The sequence below is a fragment of the Phaethon lepturus genome, unplaced genomic scaffold (genome assembly GCF_000687285.1).
Source record: "Phaethon lepturus isolate BGI_N335 unplaced genomic scaffold, ASM68728v1 scaffold13748, whole genome shotgun sequence".
In the NCBI taxonomy this organism is placed as follows: Eukaryota; Metazoa; Chordata; class Aves; order Phaethontiformes; family Phaethontidae; genus Phaethon; species Phaethon lepturus.
Window position 1 is genome coordinate 4,879 of NW_010555624.1, and position 22,063 is coordinate 26,941.

Sequence of the window (22,063 nt, forward strand, 5' to 3'; positions counted from 1 at the left end):
GGATTCTCTGGCATGCAACATGTATCATTCCTATAAACAGTGTTGGAGGCTTTATGAACTTTTCAGTAATGAAACCTGAAACAATGCTGTCTAAGTTTGAAATTCTGTTACATTTAAATACATGTCACATTAGCAAAATAGTTAGTGTTTTGCCTGTTTCGTTTTTACAGACCCGGTCTTTGCTGGGAGTATTTGAAGAAGATGCTGCTGCCATTTCTAATTACATCAATCAGTTATTTCAAGCCATGCACAGAATATACGATGCACAGGTAGTATTAATGAAATTCCTGAATGAATGACAAAGCTTTTGGACCACGTTTCATGTGTCTCGCTTTTTTTTGAAATTATTATAAGCAATATATTTATTTAAGGTTCCACATTTTTTAAATATGGAAGTGAATAAAATAAGAATTAAATTATTGTTTTTCTGTATGTTAGGGAGTGGTAAAGACTAAATTATTGTGATTTCTTTTGCAACAGAATTTCTTATGACAGATAAAAAAAATTTCTTGTTTTTTAGTAGTGTTATTGTATTTCCTAAGCATTCCTAAAATGTTTCCCTTCATGATCTTAGTGTGTATAATAGTATGTACCATGTGGGAGATTATTTTCTTACCCACAATATATTCACGTTTCACTGATCATTTATAAGTAACTGAACTTTTATACCAAAGGCAGAATCTATTTTGTGTGTTTTTCTGAATAATTGAGTTTTGCTGTATTTTTAATTTGTATCTACTTGAACTGTTTCACTTTTTTACTGATTTGTTGCTCTTACTTTCCATATTTTTATTTTAATGCTGTTTTTACTTTAATGACTAGCGTGTTTTCTGTAGGTTTTCTGCTATGTGGTTTTATTTTACTGATTTTCCACTTAGCTTTTAATTTCTGTATTTTCTACTTCAATTTCATCATGAAAGTTGAAGTTGTTCTGTACCATGAATCTGCTAATTAGGTCCTGTCTGTAAGTACAAAGCAGTTTGGAACCAGGTAGTACTGAGGGTCATTTAATCTTTTCTTTCCTTTACCAATAAGAAACTCCTAATATTCAGTAACTAGGACAGCTAATTTGAAATAATTAAATGCAGATATGTACTGCATAACATGAAAAGTACAGAGATCAGTGCACCATAGTACAGGCTGTGAACTTGTATTTGAAAACACCGATTACCTGCAACTCTCAGTAAGGTTAGAGAAATGGAAGGGCAGGATGATTAGGTTTTCTGAAAATTTGTAGTCAGATTTTAAGTTCTATGTCTGTAATGCTTTCCTCTTCAAATATGTGATTTTTTGGTATTAATTTAAATCAAAAAGTAACAAGCTTGGGTTTTTGTGTGTGTGTGTTTTTTTTTTATCAGAATGAATTAAGTGCAGCAACTCATCTGACTTCAAAGCTGCTGAAGGAATATGAGAAACAGGTACTGTGTAAATCATCATTGTCTTTGTGTGGTCAGGACTACGTATTTTTGTAGTCTTTTCCTGGAATACAATATAGAATGTATTTAGGTTTGGTCCAGATAAAATGAACTGCTGTAGTCGGTGGCTCGACTCTTTGCCAAAAGAATCTACTGTCTTCATATTAGTTCTTCCAACTAAACCAGAATGAAGTTCCTCTCACCATGATGAATATTAGTAAGTTCTGCAGTATTTTACTTTTGGATCAGTGTTTTGGGAGTTGCTTAGGGTGGTGGTGGGTTTTTCTTTTATAAGCCTGTTTACTGTTAAGTGCTTTCATTTTACTATTAAAGAGAAGAGATTGCATATAGCAGTCCCCATTTAACAACCATAATTTACTGTTATTGTGAGAATAATTCCATCTGTGAAAGCACAGATTGTGGAATCCGTAACTTTTTCTACTGGTAGCCTGTACAACGAAGAGTTTCCTATTTGTAGCTATGCTGCTGGGACCCTTTTTCTGAGATGCATGTTAAAAAAAAAAAAGTCACTCCTTTTAAGGAGGCTGGGGCTCCCTATCCTCATTCTCCACCTAATGAGGTGAATTGGAAAAAGTACTATTTATTGATTATTTTGGTTTGGTGAGCCTTTCTAGAGGGGGGAGATGGCACTTTAGTTTTCCTTTGCTAATTCTTATTAACGAATAGGTGTAATGCAGATAGGATCAAAAACACAATGGTGCTGATCCAAGAGAATAGCGAGCATTCATACCTACAGTAGTCCCATTAGGAAGAGATGGAGAAACAGAGAGATTTAGGGTGGATTTTTTGTTGTGTTTTTTTAAGTCTTACATTCCTAATGACAGATTGGAAATGCTGCTTAAGATGTCTGTGCATACTCCAAATTATATCAGGAATTAAATGATTTCTGCTTTTTTTAAATTTTGAAGTAGTTGCAGTACTGTCATTTGAATTGTTTTAGTGTTGTTGAAACAATACCAAATTGACTTTAATGACCCAGCTGTTCAATGATTTGCACTGTTTCTGCTGTTTTCTACCAAAAATACAGTATTTGCAAAATCAAAATGAAAATAACTAGCTTCAGCTTAGAAGAACCAATTAGGGCAAGATATTCTTATTCGTTAGCAGTTACATATATCAAAACACACACCAAATACCCTTATTTCAATTACAGTTTGTTACATTTATTGAGAAGAAGGAGGGGGAAACCTAACGAGCTGGAAGGAATGCTCAAAATTTTTCATAACTATCTTGGGTGTTTTTATATTTTCAAGTGTTTTACGTATAACTGCTGCGAATTAAAAGAAGAATTAAATTAGCATTGGACCTTTTAACTTAGTTTTCTGGTTTGTCTCCTCTGGACTGCTTTTTTCCAGTCAGGAGATTATCTTAAAAATACACAAATAATGTTTTAACTGAATTATTTCTCTTTTCAGTTGTGACTATTTTGGTCATACTTTTGCTTCCATCAAGGCATTATAGAAGTAAACTCTTCTAGATGGTTTAAAAATTTTACATAATCACATAACTTGAGAGCTAGAAGTTTAAGATGAACACCAAATGTTGCTCAATTTTTGATAATTATAAAATAATTTGCAAAGCTGGATAAAAATCTTCATACATGTCAAGTCTGCATCTTTCATGATTTTAAAAATTAAAATATATTAATTAATTTATAAAATTAATTAGATTGATTAATCTACTTTTAAAAACAGACATTTTTTTCAAAAATTAGAATTGTTTATTACAACACACCCCTGCCCCACAAATATTCCTTCTTCACAGGATAGGAGTGCTGTAGTGTATCTTAACTGTATAATATTTTAAAATAATGGAATACCTAATACACTCATAGACATGATTAATAGAGTTTTGTGAATGGCAGAAAGCTGGAAACAACCTGCTTCCTTTTATTTTCTTTTAGCGTTTTCCACTAGGGGGAGATGATGAAGTTATGACTTCCACTTTACAGCAATTTGCAAAAGTGATAGATGAGGCAAGTACTTGCATTTGTTTCATGTACTTTGCTGATGTTGTCATGTGTAGACTTTAATCTGCTTAATTATTCCAGCTTTTTTTAAGATAGGAGGTACAGAAATGGCTTTAATTTGTCAATAAGGTAACATGTAATTGTATATTGCAGCATATATTTAAAGTTATATAACCTGAAGACAAAGAATCAATTCAGCAAAATGAGGATACGTTGTTGAGAATGAATGTGGTTTAACTTGCTATAGCTAGAGCCAAAAACCATTACAGAATGGCAGTTAGAAACCATTTTTTATCATGGTATTTGTATTGCCTGATTTCAGATACTTGACTGACAAAGGAACCTCCTGCTGTCTGTATTAGAGACAGACTCTGACTCTTCCAAAAGACGACTTATCACCGTTAAGATCTGAATCAGGATTTTTATTGTGATTCCTCTCCTCACTTTCAACAGTACCTAACATTTTGGAAGGAAGGATGTATTTGTTCTACCTCTGTAGCCTGTGAAAGATGGGCTGTGATGTAGCTGGAGGGAAACTGGAGAAATAAATTGACTAGTCATCAGAATGGATGAGGCCATCTTCTGATGTGATCCAGTAACTTAGAATAAAGTTGGAAAAGTAGGGACAAATACTAAACTGTAAAGGTCTTGTATAAAAAGCTAGTGATGAGATCAAGAACCAAGAAAAGAATATCTGCAAAAAATGAATGTGCAAAATTATTTTTTGAGCTGTACATGTCATCTTTGAGTGAAATTGATGTCAACCTATCTTGATTTGGTCTCAGCACTGTTTTCCTAAAATTTCCTTCTTTCTCTTGCCTTTTACAGCTCAGCTCTTGCCATGCAGTACTTTCAACTCAACTTGCAGATGCAATGATGTTTCCTATTACCCAGTTTAAAGAGAGGGATCTAAAAGGTAGGGTGCTTGAAGAAATACTGGTTTTAGCAACAGCAGCAATAACAAAAACATAGCATTTAATCTCTGTAGCTCTTGTTTCACTAAATAGAATATGCCACTTATTTTTCAGCTCTCAAAAGTATGCATCTCCCAATTTTTAAAAAAATGTAAGTTATTTCTATTCATGAGAGTATTACAGTCAAGGAACTTAACACTATTACTGTGTCAACAAAAATATTACTTATATTATGGAAGCATTTATCTTCTATTCAAGATGAAAACATTGCAGTTACTATAAACATTAGGAAAGAATAATTTTCAGATAGTTTGCATGTTCAGGAAGTATTTGTATCTATTTTAATACCATGACATCAATGTAATGGCTGGACTAAACTCAAAAGGCAAAGTGCCAAAATTGTAGTACTTAATATATTATTACGATTTAGTAAGGTGGTTCTTCAACCCTGCTGGTAATACAGGTGATTCCTTGCATGGAGACATAAGATGCTTCCAACGTCTTATTTTTATAACAGTTGTATCTTGTTCTGCCTAGTCTAAAATAATATATAATGTGTCTGATGATGATAGATTTTACTCGAGTGGCTAAAGTGAATAGACTGGTGCAGCAAATGGGCTTGAAATATAATTGATAAGAGTTAAAATCAAAATAACTTAAATCCCTAATGTGAACATCCTAGAATGGGTATACCTAACCTATGAATGTTTTAAGTCGAAATTGAAATGAAAATTACAACTCTTCCATAAGTCTTCTAGCTCTTTATGAATCTTGGAAAATACTTCTCTGGCAACAGTTCGTTGCAAAATTATGTATTAAATTGATTATGCTTTTTGAGCAAGGGAACATGAGTATCTCAAGGCTAATATTAATCCTCAGAACCTGCAAAAATCTCCTGTTCCTATTTACTGAAGAAGCATCCCTGAGGCAATAATTGCAAATTAAATTTTCCTACTAAATTTTCCTAATAAATTTTACCTATCCTGGTAATTCAGTATGGTATAAGGTGTGAACTACAACTGTTCAGTAGTGAAACATTGCAGGAGAAACTGTAATATATAAATGTTATGTTAACAGCAACTTCTTTAAATTGTAATATGTTGTTTTGTAGAGATACTAACTCTAAAAGAAGTTTTCCAAATTTCAAGCAATGGTAAGTGTAAAATACTTAATGTTACAGATATTACAAGATGACAGTATTATTGTAGATTATTTACTCAGAAAACTAGTGAAGATATTTGCACGGCTTAAAGTGACTAATTAAGGTGTAATTTTTTTCAGTCATACTTAGGCACCCAGTTTTCCTTGGTTCACTTGTAAATTTCTGCTTTGTGTACTACAGTGTTAAAGCAAATTGACAGTACTTTAAATGTGTATATGTAATTATTAAATAATTTAGGATTATGCGACCAAAATTGCTAAAAATAGTAAGGTACTAGCTCACTTCTTAAAAGTCAGGACTGGATTAGTAAACAAATTTTACCTTACTAAAATTAGTTTGATAGTTCTCTTCCTTATTGTTGGAAGCTATTTTTTTAGCTAGCTCTGCTATTTCCTCGTAGAGAACATACTGATTAAGTAAGGATTCTGCTTCTCTTAATGTAAATTGCTTCACTGCTTTAGAAGCAAGAAAGATTAGATACAGGTTTTCATAATGGAAAGTGGTCTCTACTTCTAGAAAGTTTCTGCCTTTGAAGATTATTAGATGTTTAAGGAAATTTGTAACAACTTGGCCATGTTTGCATCTGGCTAGAATTCTTCTTCAGCCCAAGTATTTGTGGCAGTGAAGTAAGTATAAACAGGCAACAACAATTCTTAAAGGTTTTCATATGACAGGACTGTGCCTTCAGCTGGCTGTGCAAGACACAGTGATATAAAAGGTCTTCTGCTCTGTTTCATAGGTAATTAATTTATCAAAATGATCATAAATTCTCTTTTGATTGCTTAGATCATGATGCTGCCATTACCAGATACGGTCGGTTGTCAAAAAGAAGAGAAAATGAAAAGGTTGGTAAAATAAAATACTTAATATAAAGATTTTTAGAGGAGATAAGAAATAATTTTCATCATATATATATATGTTTATGATGGAAGACAATGTATGGCATAGTCCACTCGAAGGTTGATTAGTTTATGTTTTAGCAGTCTCAACAGTTTGCTTCAGAACAGAAAAGCAAGTTTCCCCAATAAATGCCTGTCTTGTAACACTGAAAATGCACTAAGATGAAGGTTGTGATGCTATATTCAGTTTATTCTTGTAAAGAAATAATGACGCTTTCCAGGGAGATAAGAACGCTGTATTTGTTTTTCATATCTCTCTTGTGTAATTTAGAGAAGCGGAATTGTAGGGTGAAGTACGCAATTGCTGGTGATAAAGGGTAGAGCATCACTGTGTTGTTTTTTCCATGCTGACTATAAAGCTGTCCAGAAGGCATGTGATGAATACCAACTCTCAAACATTACTTTTTTCCCTCCCCCCATCTGTGTCTCTTTAGATCAAGGCTGAAGTTACAGAAGATGTATATACTTCCAGGAAAAAACAGCATCAGACTATGATGCATTATTTCTGTGCATTAAATACTCTTCAGTACAAAAAGAAAACTGCTATGCTGGAACCCTTGCTAGGATATATGCAAGCTCAGGTAATTGCAGATTCTGAAAGAAGATTTAAAAGTGCTTCATGAAGGTTGATGTACTGAAGTCCATTGCAAGACTTCTTTTGCAATCCAGGGAAGCAAATGGAGAAAAACACGTACCCCATCCTCATCCCTCTAGCTGTCAGAGCTGCTGTCTGCCATGAACGCTGTCATTAGCTATCGCTAGCCATTTCCCACTCTGTATATGAATTTCATCATGGCATGCCCCCACTCCCATCAGAGAATCTTTTAGGAAAGTCTAGGTGACAAATACAAAGGTCTAATTCTACCCCAAGCCCCAGATGGCTAAATTTAATGCGTTGCCTAAATTTTCATTGCTGGGTACTTTTTTCCACTGGATCCCTAACGGGAATAGCTGATTAAAACTTTCATGCTTGCAAGTTAACATGGAAGCATACCTTCTTAGAAAGTAATGTGGAGAAAGTTAAACTCTTTCTTGTGGCAGCTATTCTAAGATGATCTAATCATCAAAGTCATATCACTGCTGTTTTCAGTCAAGGGTGTGGAAGAACTGTAATGCTAAAAATTATTCTGGTTTGTTTTTGTTTAATATAAATAAGTTCATGATTGGTTTGTTTGACGATGGGTGCAATAGAAAGTAACAACTATGAAAAAGTTCTTTGGAGAAACTTAATTTGTATTTTCAGAATTATGTTGTCAGTATTTTTTTTAAAAAGAAAAACAGGTCAAACGTTCCAGCATCTGGCACTGCCACAGTGTCTCAAGTAGAAATTAACTTCTACGTACTGTCTGAAAGCTTTCCAAGTCCAAGAAAAACTCTTGCTTCTTTTTGAAACTTTGCAGCTTGTATTTAAGAAGTAAGCTCTAAATGTTTTCTGTAACAAAGTAGATAGCGCAACCTGTTGTTCAGGTGCAGGTTTTTGCTGCATCTAAGAATGGGAAGGGCAGGGCCATGCCCTGTAGCATCCTGTTCTGAGACTTCATATGGCTAAACTCAGTTTAGATGTGGTGTGTTTTTTGGACCAATATGGAATACGCTGTTTTTAAGATACGTATTGTCAGTTCCCCTTAGCAGGGTCCACAGTTAGAGGATGGCCCCACATGAGTCCTCTCTCCTATGCCCCCCCAAATAACCCCACCCGTAACACAATAGTTGGCAGACTTGAGGGGCTTGAAGAGGTATAGAGAGACCTTGGGATCACCAAAAGATCAAAGCTTGTTTGTTTTCTAGGGCACTTTCTGCATATTTCAGTATTTAGTCCGGGTGGCTCTGTGGACATTCTCTTGACAGAATAAGATCCCACTGCAATGTCAGCATCAGCCTTCACTTGCAGACAAAAACATGCATTCTGCTCCTTTTATTGAGAGGCTTTGGTGGGAAGGAGGGATGAAAACAGATTTCTCTGAGAAACTTTAACCTCCTCTGGTTTCATCTGTTAATTGTTAATTTATTGACTAAATTCTCCCTTTTCCTCCTCTTATTTTTTTAAAGATAAGTTTTTTTAAAATGGGTTCAGAAAATCTGACTGAGCAATTGGAAGAATTTTTGACCAATATTGGCACAAGTGTACAGAAGTAAGTTGTTTTTGTTGAATTTTGAACTATTACAAAGACAATTATTTTTTCTGTTTCTACATATTAATAAATTATATTTGTTAATAATACATTATTTACTTTAGTGTTCGCAGGGAAATGGAGTGCGAAGTAGAAAACATGCAACAAACTATAGAGGACTTGGAAGTAGCTAGTGATCCACTGTATTTGCCAGACCCTGATCCTACAAAATTTCCCGTTCATCGAAATCTAACACGGAAAGCTGGCTATCTCAATGCAAGGAAGTAAGACTAACTTGTAACCTAAAAATTCCAGAATATTTAATTTTAGGAAAGGAAAGCTAAAAAAGTATGCAGTTTTTTCTTGAAGTTAGCTATGCTGATTTTACATACTTAGTTGAGTAAGTCAGTCACATAGCAGCTATTCAGTTTCTTTCTTGGGACTCCTTCACTTTGTTACTATTAATTTCATTTTTATACTGACATAGTGTCATTCAGGTGCAAAGCACAGTTATCCTGATTTTAGTCTAATCTCTAATTTTGCCTGAATTTTCACATCAAAAAGAAAAATTAGATTTTATGAGAGCGTAATTTCACTGGATTGTAATTGGAAAACAACAAGATCGCAGCTATCAGGATTGTTGTATAAGAATCTGTTAAGCTTTGGGATTCATGTTACTAATTAAATATGAGAAGCTTGAGATCTACAAGGCAAAACGTTTTCTGTTAACTGAAATACACTTTGAGCGACCTTCTCAATTTCACGAGGTAGTCTTTTGTCCACTGCAGGTAGCTGTTACTCTCATTATTGAAGTCTAGCAGCTGATTTTTATAGTTGTTAAAAATAAGTTGTAACATACAGATTTTTTTTCTGTAATTTATGTAATAAGCTCCAAGGAATTAAAAAAGTAGAATAATTCTACAACAACAGTTAGAGTAACGTACTCACTGAATGAGGCATGAATTTCTGCAGTAGAACACAATTGCAAGCAATTAACATTGAAGAGAGTATATGAACAAAAAGGGAGGCTAAACTTCAAGTGTTACTGATTTTTGGTTTCAGATTGTTCCTCTTCTCTTATTTTGAGGGGGAGGAGAAAACCCCAATCACCAAACCCAAAAAACCCACATGCTCTAAGCAAAATTTTGGAAGTCTTGTTGAATGGTACAAATTACTTGGAAAATTGAGGTATCTTACAGGACTAAGCTAATGCTTAACAAAAAGTTTTAAAAAACTTAGTCTTAACAATATAAGTGCAAATTTAGAGGTCTTATCAACAATATTCATAATGCATATAATTTGAGTATGCATATTGTGTAAAGCAATACCGTAAAAGCTGATCATCAAAACTGAAGTACTTGTGCCTTTTTATTGTAAATTAAGTTTCTCATAATTTAAGAAAGCAATTATTTTATATATTTTTTTTGCCCAGCAACAGGTGTAGCATGAAAAACACAACAGATGGAAAGAGACTACTTGAGCTGTAAAGCTAACCTAACACATTTAAACAGGGAAAAAAGTTTTCTTAACTGCCCAGATAGTTTGTTCCAAGTGATTTGCAGCTCAGCTGAACTCCTAATCTACAAACTAAGAACCTCTTTTTATCTGTTAGTAAGACAGGGCTAGTATCTTCTAGCTGGGAGAGACAGTTTTACTTCACTCAAGGTGGAAATTTGATGAGCCAGGCAAGAGGTGATGTAGCTGGCGGACTTGTCATGGATATAGACAATTGTTCTGTAATGGCTGTGGACTGCGAAGACAGACGGTACTGTTTTCAGATAACATCTTTTGATGGTAAAAAGTAAGTATTCTTACGTTACTGTTACCTATAAGTAATACTGGACTCACTAATTAAGAAAAGAAAGATGGTCCACCTTTGGCCAGATTATAGCGTGATAGATTTTGGAGGGACTTAGAAGCAAAATTTGAAATGTCTTTTTAACTTGGTAATGTCTGGGTTTTTTTAATTTATCAGCTCTATAATGTAGCTGAGTGGTATTTCAGAATAAAAGTACCACAATCAGTTTACAATGGTGTGTTATTACATTTTGTGAGTGCTTAAGTATTACACAGGCACAATTAGAGTTTTATTCCTTTTCTATTTTGAATTGAAATAAAAACATAGATTTATTTTTTTCCCCTCAATTAAATGTTGAGTGTACTCAGCATGTACACCGAATCTTCAGCCTTTCTTAATTTGCTGTGCAATGTACAGAGATGAAAATGGAGTTTCCTGTCTGAATGTACTTGTGAGGCATTTTAAATAGACAATATTGTCTTTTCCATTCTCCTCTTCCAGGTCTTCAATCCTACAGGCAGAGAGTAAAAAAGATTATGAAGAGGTAAGCTTATCGGAGGTTTGCATGGAGTCCAGTGATTTTCTGTTGCGCAGAGGGAATACATTCTTAGCAATAGTTGGAATGCTTATTTTATGTTCTTTAGATGGTAAGCAGTGAACTTTTATCTCATTCTATACATAATGACAGGTTTTGGGAAGTCTGACAAAATATTACTGTGATTAAATCCTAGAGGAAAAAAAATGCAGTTACGATTGCCACCGAGTCCTTTTGAGTATTATGGAAGAAAGAAAGCGGGGGGAAAAAAGGCCACAGCAAATAGCTAGCAGTAATGGAATCTTGACAAATGCTGTTTCTCCTTCTTCCTGTTAGTGCTTTCCCAACCTTCCTACCTGCTTGTCAGGAATGGAAAATAAAGGAAATCTTAGGTTAGGACATAGATAATGATACAGGCGGTTGAGAAATGAGGCAAAACTGTGCTTCTGCCCCTGATGCATGATGGGAAACATGTTTCTCTTTAATGAACTAGTTGACTCAAGACATGTGAAATAATTTGCTTTTGGACTGCTTTCAAAGCTGCTTGTGATCACTGTTTCCAAATGGCTGCTAAATCTGGTGAGGCCGATTTACTTGCCCATGTAGTGGCTGGATACCAGCTGAAAAATGTCAGTAGTCAAATAGTAGGTCAGCAAACGTAGATGTTCGTAGCAAATACTGATGGGGAAAGAAAATGGAAAAAACCCCCACCCAACCACCAGCAGGTATCTTTTTCCTACTTTTTTTAGCTTTCTCTAGAGATGAAAATAAAAAGTTTTTCTAGACTTCTTGCAAATAATAGCCTAATGTTATAGGCTTGTACTGGTCTAACAAAGAAAGTTCTAGTTATTAGACTTTATGTTTTATTTGGACAGCTTTTTACAGCTTTCCAAAGGCTTGCACAGATGGACCAAACTGATAGATTCATTACATTCATAGTCTAAGAATACAGTCAGATTAGTCCAGAAACAAAGGAGCAGATGTACTAAGTGATATAAAGCATTTGCTAATTTAAAAGTTGTGTCTGTTTGCATTATTATTCCATATAGACTTTTCAATAAGGGGCAGGATGGGAAAGAAAATGTTTTAAAAGCACTGTTGATTTAAAGTATGTTTGGGCAAGCAGCTGGATAAGGAAATATAGAAAATATGGTACTTTCAGCCTGGTTTTAAATTCCTCTGCAATCTTCAATGTTACATGGATATCAAATGACCTTTTATGCTATTTCTAAGGTTTTTAGCTGGGCTGTGTCAGGTTGGCCCTGGTTCATTTGCTCTGCTGAGGTTGTCCAATAGCCTAACTCTGAAACATTTGCCCTCCAGTGCCTCACTGGAGGAAGGGAATTAATAGTCAGCTTTAGCAGCTCAAATTTGTGGTTTCCTGGGGTGCAGCTGCTGTGCTGTCTTTTAGATAGCTCAGGTGACAACCTTTAACAACAAGCTGGGGTTCAGTAGAACAGCACCAGTAGTGTGTGTATAATCCAGTTAGTTGGAGAAAAGTAGAAAAGCAAGGAGCAGGAGCAGATGGTTTGCCATAGCACAGAGAGAAAATAGATTCTAGCTTACAGATGCAAGAAATGGGCAAATTCCATAAAAGGCAGATGGACTCTATAATGTTTTGAGCATAAACATCACCTGCAGTCACAGAGTACTAGAGTACAGAAAATCCTGATTTTTTTTTTTTTTTTTAATTCCTTACAGTTGTGATTTTAAGCTTGTTTTAGTTTTGATCTTTGGTGTGACTAACATAAATTTTTCAAGTAAAACCTGATACTGTAAAGGTGCAGTATGCAGATAGTAGTGAATTTAATGACAATCTGGGTGTGCAGAATACTGGTTTGGCTCCCTGAGGGTACAGAGAAAGTGGAAAAAGTGCTGAAACTAGCTAAGTCAGGTATTTAATCAAGTTTATTAAAAAAACTATGAAAAATTAATTTTTTTTCTTTTTTCTTTTTTTCAGTGGATATGCACCATAAACAACATATCAAAACAGATATATCTAAGTGAAAACCCTGAGGTAACTTTACTAAAATGTATAGTGTCAGTAACGCGTTAAGATGTAGATCTGCTCAAAATTGAAAAGAGATCAACTGGAGCTAATTGGATAGCATAGAATTAGGCTGTGTATTTCCTACATGTCTAATTCTAAGCTTTTCATGGTATGAATACAGTCCATTGTCTCCTTCATCTAAATGCTTATATAGAAAGCATTAAAAATATGTGACTTTTATATTTGGTATAACCTTTTGACATTTTCAGTATCCTGCATTTGTATTTTGTATATGATACAAATTAACATGACAGATATTCAGATGGATACATTTAATTTCTGCTAGAGGGACCTGACAATCTTAGGAATTAGAAGAGCATAGCAATTTTTTAGGAAAGACATACTTTCACTTCATGAAAGAGTTATTTACCTTTTGAAGAGTTAGAAATTGATTATTTGTTTCATGTGGAGAATTTGGGTAAGTAAATTAATGTCATTTATATGGTATATATTTTTATAGTAAATTCTTACTGATACAAACTTACATCATGATTTTTACTTGCTAAATTAGGGGAATTGGCCCAACAACTATGTTAGTGAAAATTAAGGAATGTAAGATTCTCACAAAGGGTTGAGTTTATAACTTCTGTCAATTGCATATAAATAAAACTAAAATCTTAAAGCTTATTTTGAGGAAAATGTTTTCAGGGTTTTTTTCCCACCTCTCTATTGCAGGAAATTGCTGCACGTGTAAATCAGTCAGCTCTGGAGGCTGTTACTCCATCTCCTTCCTTTCAGCAGAGGCATGAGAGCATGCGGCCAACGGTGTAAGTTAATGAACTACAGGTCATTCAAAGAGCACATCTATAAAGAGAGTCCTGGATAAAACTCCAGGAAAAAAACAACGAACACCACCACTTCCTGTGTTCAGAACTAAATCTTGGAGAGGCTAGAGGAAAATTTCTTGAACTCACCTTTTTCGCATTGTTTAGCATTCATTGGTACAAGTAACCCAGGTTTCCAGCTGGCTAGACTGGTTTGTTTGTTGCATGATGTATCTGTTTTGTTGTATGAAATCATAATGACATTTTTCTTAATGTGTCCAACTCCTGGAAGCAGACCTCAGATTATTTTAACATCAGTATATAATTACATGTGAACTATAATACAATCTGATGCAAGTATTAATGCCGGTAGTAACTTTAACTTACTTAAATTTGACTTAGGAACGTAGACTCCATTTTTGTTCACTGTACCCTGATCTTCTTCAGGTTTTTAGTTTTTGTTTTATTTTATATCCAAGTTTTGGAATGTTGTATTGGTCTCCCACATGGTTTAATTTATTATCAACCAACCTTAAACTAAGATATCTTAATTTTAATTTTTTTGTTTTGTTTTAGACAATCTCGTCCTGCAGCTCGTACTAGCAGCACAGGGTCATTGGGATCTGAATCAGCAGCTTTATCAGCACTTTCCTTGGATTCACTTGTTGCCCCTGACACTCCTATACAATTTGACATAATCTCTCCAGTTAGTGAAGATCTGCCTGGTCAAGGAAAATCTTCAGGGCAGTCGGGAAGGTAGGAAATACAGAGAGAAGGAAAAAAATTCCTGAAGTTAATGTTATTAATTTAAAAGCAAACAAAAACAAACAAACAAGAAAACCACGTTTAGGCTGCAGCTCTGTAACACACATTGCCTTTGCCCTGACTCATGTCACAGAATTTGCAGTGGCCAGCCGAGCAAAACAATTTTTTTAATTGTTAAATGGAATTGTAAAAAAAAAAAAACAAAAAAAACCAACAACAAAAAAAAACCACCTTCATTACATGCACTAGATTCAAGGTTTAGTTTTCTATTTAGCAGCAGCTTTTCTTGCTTTAACAGCTAATGCTTTTATTTATTGATTTACTTTAATCTTTTGGTTTCACAAAGTATTTTCCTTTCCTATTGCTTGCTCACCCAGCAGCTTGGGTTATTTCCTCTTGGAAACTCAAGAGAAATTTGGTAGCCCTGCCTCCAGGTGATGATGGCATACGATGACACTCCTCTTAACCTGAAAGGTGAGTGAAAATGATCTAGGCTTCTAGAGTGATCTCATATATAGACAAGTGGAAATTGTCTAAGAGCTTTCCCCAAAATATAAAAACATTTTCTCCTACTTGTTTTTTTGTAAACTTCCCATTCAAAAATATTGATAAAAACCTCTAAATCTGCACTGCATTTCTGGAACTGTATGTACAACCTTCAGATATTAAGAAAACATATGTGCAGAGCCAGCTGCTCTTAACAACAACAACAACAAAAAGCTGAAAAATAATTTATGTGACTCTAGTTACAATAATGTGTTGGATCCCCCAGCCCTCTAGAAAAATATTTGAATTTTCAGTTGCACCTCACAGATACATAAGAATTAAAATTATACATATTTAGCTTTTTTTTTGACAGGGTTTTTGTTGTTGTTGTTGTTGTTGTTGTTTGGTATAGCAGGAGAATCAGTTGGCTTAACTAGATCCTTAAGAACATACTGATTAAAAATAGACTTAAACTGTATTCCAGAAAGTGTAAAGGTTAATACTTCAGCTAAATTAATGTCATCAGTTGTAATTCCATTCTAGAGAATATTGTTTTTCATAGCAGAAATGATACAGAGTTGTGCTCAGTATTTTCAATTTACCATCCCTGTCAATAAAGAACTGCAGTGTTTGTAAGCAACATGCTACTTCAGAAGTATTAATTATTAAAAAAAAAAAACAAAAAAACCAAAAACAAAAACCCCCTTAATTTCTGATACTGATGACATACATTTCAATTTTATTTTTGCCTTTTGAGAGATCCTGTGACATTTTTCATTTACTGTTCCAGTCTAATCTTAGATGACAAGGAAAGTCTGAGCAATAAGAGATGCTAATAGAAAGCATTTTCCTTTAGTACTTACACAGGTCAACATATAATGGGATGACTTTGATTGAGTCCGTGTTATATAAATATTGTAGCAATGCAATCTTGACTTTAGAGCTCAATCTAGAACAATTTTATTACTTTAAACTAGGCATCAGTTAAAAGAATTTGCTGATAAAACTGGTAGTATGACATATAACTGGACAAGAGATTGATTTTTTTTTTTTTTCTTCTTCTGAAATTTGCTTTTAGAACACTAACTATGGAGAGGTGACACCTTCATTACTCTTCTGTAAAATGTAATTTGAAGTTTATGAACCCTTGACAATAGTTTTTAAACTACCAATTAGCCAAAGAGGAAGAGCTTTTTCTTCTTTAGGAGTATTAAATAAAATTTCCCCATTCCCCATACTCTTTTCAGCCTTGCTTTACTGCTTTTGAAAAATGTAGACTTGGAAGCCTAGAGTATTTTCACTTTTCATTGTAACTGATAGCAATTCTGTCTTTGAGGCCAGAAATAGCCACATTTCTCTTGACTCTCTAGGAGTAAAACCCCAGTGATGTTTTCAGAAAGCTGCATTTGCAACAAAACCAGTGACTTCTCTTCAGTAAGTAATTCAACAACTTGAGACAGTGATGAGAAGTGTGGTGCTCCTATGAAAGGACTAGCTTTTGGCTGTACTTCCTGAAGCTGTTCTGTGAAATTTCATTCCCTGAAACTGTACCTTTTCAAATATTAACAAGGTCTTGACTTGGGCTTAATTCAGATATTAGAGTAGATAAATAAATGTGAGCAGAACTTTATATGGCAGCAATAGGACAATAATATCTGGTATTTTTCCCATAATTTGAGCCCTCAAATACAGCAATTTATGTCTAACTCCTGATTAAATTGCTTGTCCTTACAATTTATCATACATTATTCCTCCGGATTACAAGTCTGTGAAATCATTATATGTTCTTACTTGATGCAGCATGAGACTACTACGTTATTCATTAGTGGTTCTTGTAATCTGACTCCCGGTTTAATATTTTCATTTTTTAATAGACGCACAAATCCTTTTGGTGAATCTGGAGGCTCAAAATCTGAAACAGAAGGTAAAGCAAAAATTTTATTTCAATGCAAAATAAAAAATATAATTTGAAAAATATTTTTCTATTTTCATCTGTAGTTTCTCTCTTCTATTTTAACACCAGTTTTAGAATGCTTAGTTACATTGGCATTGTATTAGACAAGCTGAGTTAAATCAGGCAACTGTCTGAAAGTTTGTTTTAAAAATAATTCCATGCATCTTTTGTATTTATTAAATCAAATGAAAAGCTATGTGACTCGCTGTTTAGTAATTGTACCTCTAATTCCTAAGTCTGAGCAATCTCTTTCCAAGTTGTTAGGAGTTTTCCTGACTGCAGTCCATCTTTGGTTTTGAATGGAAAACCCAAAATGGAGTTCACTGTTTTCAATACTTTTCCTTGTCTTAGATTCAATTCTTCATCAGTTATTTATTGTAAGATTTCTTGGCTCTATGGAGGTGAAGTCTGATGAAAGTCCAGACGTTGTTTATGAAACAATGCGTCAAATACTAGCAGCTCGCGCCATCCATAACATTTTCAGGATGACAGAATCACATTTACTAGTCACTTGTGACTGTTTAAAGTAAGTTTGCTTCTTGACTTCTACTCATGTTTTTTTACAGAATGATCTTCTTTCACTTTGGTAAAACTTACTTTCTGGTTTGTTTTTAAAAACAAATTTTTAGGTTAATTGATCCACAGACACAAGTTACAAGACTACAAGTAAGTAACTTTACATTTTAAGATAAGTACCCACCGATGTAGTTCTTCCACTTTAGAAATAATATTATGTTAGCAGAAATCAGTGACAGCATGAGATTTCCAGGCAAATTTCCACTGAAATTACGAGACTGAATGCATACATTTAAAAATAGACAGAAAGCCACTAGCAAATCAGGGAGGTGATTTCAATAGGTCAAATAGGCTTTTGAAACTCCTCTCCCTGATTTGGTAGGGTAAAATCTTAGGTACACAGCATATTGCATTTTAACAACGTGCTTGGTTATAAACATTTATATTGTTAGTGGAGAGGTAATGTTAAGGTTGGAGTCACATTAATTCTGAAGTCCAAAAGGGTTTGCTTGGTGTTTGAGTTGTTAGGTTTTGGTTTTGTTTTTTTAATGCATAATTGCATTGTGAGTGTTGTACAGAGTTTCTGGGGCTTTTGGTGTTTTTTGTTGTTTTTTTTTTTTCTAATTCTTTATAAAAAATGCACTTGAAAGAAGTAAGTTGAATTCTTCATAGGATATCAAATATGGCCAGCTTAATTCTTCAGTAATAGCAGTCTTTAATTTTTATGTTTCAAATCTGGTCTGTCCCCCATTTTCCCCTATACACAGTTTAGGCTCTGTCATTTAATTTCTTTGGGTCCTCTTTTAAAAACATTCAGTTTTTTTGGGACACTGAATTACTTTCATTTCCATAAAAGGAAACCCTTAGATGTGAAAATGTCTTGATATTTCACATAGAGCCTTTTTTCTTTCTTCACCTTTGTGGCATTTAGTTCCAAACTGTCCCAAAGCTGGAAGCTCTATAGGTGAGAGACCTCAACTGAGAGCATGTCCAGTATTCTAAATGTGTATGTTTAAGGTTGGGAAAAACTCATCCTATCAGTTCCTAACGGTTCTAGTAGGGGCCTTCAGAATTAAAACACTTATCTTTTGTTAAGTCTGAAAAAGATACATTTGAAATTTCTAAGTCTACCTTCTTTTAGGAATGAGAATGCAAAATAGTTTTCTTGTAACAAAACGATGAGGATATGTGCGGGGCTTTTTAGGTTTTGTTTTTTTCTTTTTTTTTCTTGCTTACAGCATTCAGGAGAGCTGAATTAATTGCAGTAAAGGCTTTGGAGAAGTCGTGCCTTTACCTGGGACCAAATACTGAAAGCTTAGTCCCAAATGTAATTTCTATGAATGATGTCTCTGTAAAGAAAAAAGTGTATTCACATTTAGAAAGATGGCTGAATTGCACTGCAAATGTGGTCCCCTTTTCTTACATGGGGTGTGTTTTCAGAAGTTTTCCTCTTGCATAATCCTTGCCTTCTAATCTACTGTTTGTGTTTCGTAGTACATGTTTGATCAGGCTGTAACATTCTTCTGGTCTGGTGGTGCATTTATGATACTGCAGTAACCAACGTGCAGTATATTGAAACCTCATATAGAAAATACTTGGAACAACTTTTAATATCTCCATATTTGATGCTTTTTGGCAGTTTCCTTTGCCCAACGTAGTCTTGTACGCGACACACCAGGAGAATAAGCGCCTTTTTGGATTTGTGCTTAGAACTTCAGGAGGGAGAGTTGAGAGCCGCCAAACTTCTGTCTGCTATATATTTGAATCAAATAACGAAGGGGAAAAGGTACTGGTGATGGTTATACTTGTATCTGTTTTGAACCTGACATGGATTCCAAGACATTAGGTCAATTCAAGCTGTGTAGGGGGTTTCTATGGGAGAATATTTTGTTTATATACTGAAAAACAGTTAAACCTGACAGTCTAAGTACCTGCAAGTGCTTTAAGATGCTATCATATCTAATTTGGGAATCTGTCTTAATTTTAAAGGCATTTTTATTTGAGTCTTTCTGATTATTTCAAATCTGGTTTGTGTTTAGATTTGTGACTCTGTTGGACTGGCAAAACAGATAGCTTTTCATGCAGAACTGGTAAGAATCTTTTTGGGGCAAGGGATATTTGTGAATGGAAGGGAGAGAGTATATTTAAGACGTGTAATAGAATGTATTCTACAAGATACTTATTGACGCAGTAACACAGTGGTGGTGTATTTAAAGGGATTTGTTTTCTAGAATTTAAACCTGAGATACAAAGACTTTGACCAAAGTCAACTGTGGAACAATATTCAAGATAGGATTCAGCTTGCTACCTTTAACAGACATACCAGTCCTTTAAGAGACAAATAAATCAAAACAGTGGTGCTATAGTTTTGAGCAAACTCATAAATCGGTATTGTATCAAACATCTCAGGCTGTTGTTACTTACTTTATTTATATTTTTGCCCTTTAGGATCGAAGAGCATCAGAAAAGCAAAAAGAAATAGATAGAGTCAAAGAGAAACAACAAAAAGAACTGAACAAACAAAAACAAATTGAAAAGGTACATTTCATAATTTCTTAATACTCTCCCCCCCTGCTCCCCACCCTTTTACTTTCTTTTGCAGTTTTTAACCCCAAGCTCTACTATCACATTCTTTAGTACAAGCTCATGGAATGTTATGGAATTAAGTTAATTATTAGAAGTATTTCCTGTGCATTTTTATAATTTTGTACAGTAGTATTTAAAAAGAGCTCTTCCAAGGAGATAAACCACAAAACGTCTTTATAGGAGTACTGAGGAGCAGCGCTTGAAGGAACAGCTATCAGAGGCCCCAAATCATTTCATTTGCTGAGGAGGGTTCAGTTACGCGGTGGGGAGGGGCTGCAGGGGGTGGGCTGGAGGTGAAGATCCATGCTCTGACCCACTGTGCTTTATGGATTATAGGTACAGACGTGTTAATGTGTTAGCTGTTGTAATAGTGACAGCTACTGAAATGTAAATGTTTTGGTTTCCTATTCAATCTTTTAATTCCCTCTGTACAGAAAGCTGTCCGTTGATAGTAGTGAAAGGTAGTTTAGAAATTATAATAATGGTATCCTGTTTCAATTGTAGATGTCTTTAAAGTTACTATTCTTTTTCTGATTTCCCAACCTCCCCTTCTCAAATTAGGACTTAGAGGAGCAAAGCCGGTTGATAGCTGCTTCCAGCAGGTCGAACCAGAGCAGTGGGGAAGGACAATTTGTAGTCCTTAGCAGCAGCCAGTCGGAAGACAGTGATTTAGGAGAAGATGGAAAGAAGAAGAGAGAATCTGAAGCCTAAGGTTGCCTACTTCATTAAAATTGGAATCATGGATATATCTGGTAAAATGGCACGAGTTCTACAAGAAGGGCAATGTAGGTGGAGGGTCTGTTGTATTATAGAAAAGACTTCACGATATGTAGACCCTGTTATGCCTTGATTTTTCTTTCTCAACTAAGTGATTTCTATTTTCATGTCAGTATAATTTCTCTTCTGTATGCCGGATGAAGCATGGTGACGCTACCATGTTTATCATAAACTTAGGTTTTCTCAAGGCTTCTCTGCAGTATGGAAAAAAACTGGGGGGTGGTTTTCCCCACTTAGGTCTCTGTGCAATTGACTTTTCTTGAAGCAAAACTTTAAAACTCATTGGACTTCAGCAGTATGCTGAGATTTGTTCTTTGCACTGCAGTACGGAGAACACCTTGCTGGAAGCAAAAGTAGATGTCCAAATAAGACAGTGCTAAGCTTTACCTAATTTTTTACACATAACTGTTCTTAGATTTAGAAAAAAAAATCCATACCACCACAGTGAGATGTGCAATAGCTGTAGACAGAAAGATCTTATTTTTTGTTTTGTATTGCACTGTATGATACTGTCCTGATCTTTTTGGTGAATATAATGCTGAAAGACTTACTTCAACAGGAGAAAATAATACTGTCTGACCTAGATAAGAACTGGTGAGACGCAGTTGCACTTTGCTGCAGGAGGAATGGATAAAGCATTCCTTATCAAATGATAAGAATAATGTTCATATTCTTGTGCACAAGTGCCATGTTCTTGGTTTTTCCCCAGCATATGTAATAAGAAGCTGTAAGCCTTTGAGTTCACTTTTAAAAAACGTACTTAGAGTTGTAGGAACAGCTTGAGTTCCATCATTTGAAAAATCTGCTGAGTATGTAAATGCCTTGCCACCAGTACACCACATTTACTGAAAATGAGTGGAAGCTCTTTAAGTCTTTTTATGAAAATTGATTTTGCAAACAGAATTTACTAGCTCTGAAGTAAGACTATACTAATCCTAGTTCCTAGAGTCAATCCCGTAAAGCGTTTTTCAAAGCAGTGTCTGTTTACAGCTTGTAGGCCTGAACTGCGTGTTCCCTACCCTGTGTAGTATTTATTTTGTATAGTACTAAATGTGTATTCACCTTTTGATCCAGAAGGGAAAACTTGTTTGAAGAGAAATATTTATTTTTGCACTAATTACTATAAATACTGAAATACAGTGGAACAGAAGGTATCTCTTTAATAGTGGCATGAAAATAACAGGAAATGTAGAAAGAGAAGAATACACTTATCCTCCAAGTTATAATACAACAGTTATGAGTGTGTCACAGTTCATTGCAGGGCAGTTCTGGTGTTCGGGAATGGAAGCAATTTCCAGAACATGCCCCCATCAGCTGGTGATGGGCCAGGCCTTCATCGTG

General features: G+C 34.7%; 1 protein-coding gene across 1 annotated transcript in view; it reads left to right on the forward strand.

The window, feature by feature from the left end:
* The window catches only part of APPL1 (adaptor protein, phosphotyrosine interaction, PH domain and leucine zipper containing 1), a 25,528-nt gene extending 4,872 nt beyond the window's left edge, over positions 1–20,656 (forward strand). Inside the window, exons 2-22 of the mRNA XM_010292229.1 lie at positions 171–269; positions 1,359–1,418; positions 3,340–3,411; positions 4,234–4,321; positions 5,431–5,472; positions 6,268–6,326; positions 6,815–6,961; positions 8,430–8,512; positions 8,617–8,775; positions 10,104–10,292; positions 10,791–10,833; positions 12,785–12,841; positions 13,550–13,641; positions 14,215–14,394; positions 16,764–16,813; positions 17,195–17,369; positions 17,473–17,509; positions 18,999–19,145; positions 19,399–19,449; positions 19,808–19,897; positions 20,507–20,656. Coding sequence (XP_010290531.1) covers positions 171–269; positions 1,359–1,418; positions 3,340–3,411; positions 4,234–4,321; positions 5,431–5,472; positions 6,268–6,326; positions 6,815–6,961; positions 8,430–8,512; positions 8,617–8,775; positions 10,104–10,292; positions 10,791–10,833; positions 12,785–12,841; positions 13,550–13,641; positions 14,215–14,394; positions 16,764–16,813; positions 17,195–17,369; positions 17,473–17,509; positions 18,999–19,145; positions 19,399–19,449; positions 19,808–19,897; positions 20,507–20,656 — 2,070 coding nt within the window. The remainder of the gene's footprint in view (positions 1–170; positions 270–1,358; positions 1,419–3,339; positions 3,412–4,233; positions 4,322–5,430; positions 5,473–6,267; positions 6,327–6,814; positions 6,962–8,429; positions 8,513–8,616; positions 8,776–10,103; positions 10,293–10,790; positions 10,834–12,784; positions 12,842–13,549; positions 13,642–14,214; positions 14,395–16,763; positions 16,814–17,194; positions 17,370–17,472; positions 17,510–18,998; positions 19,146–19,398; positions 19,450–19,807; positions 19,898–20,506) is intronic.
* Positions 20,657–22,063: the final 1,407 nt, after the last annotated feature.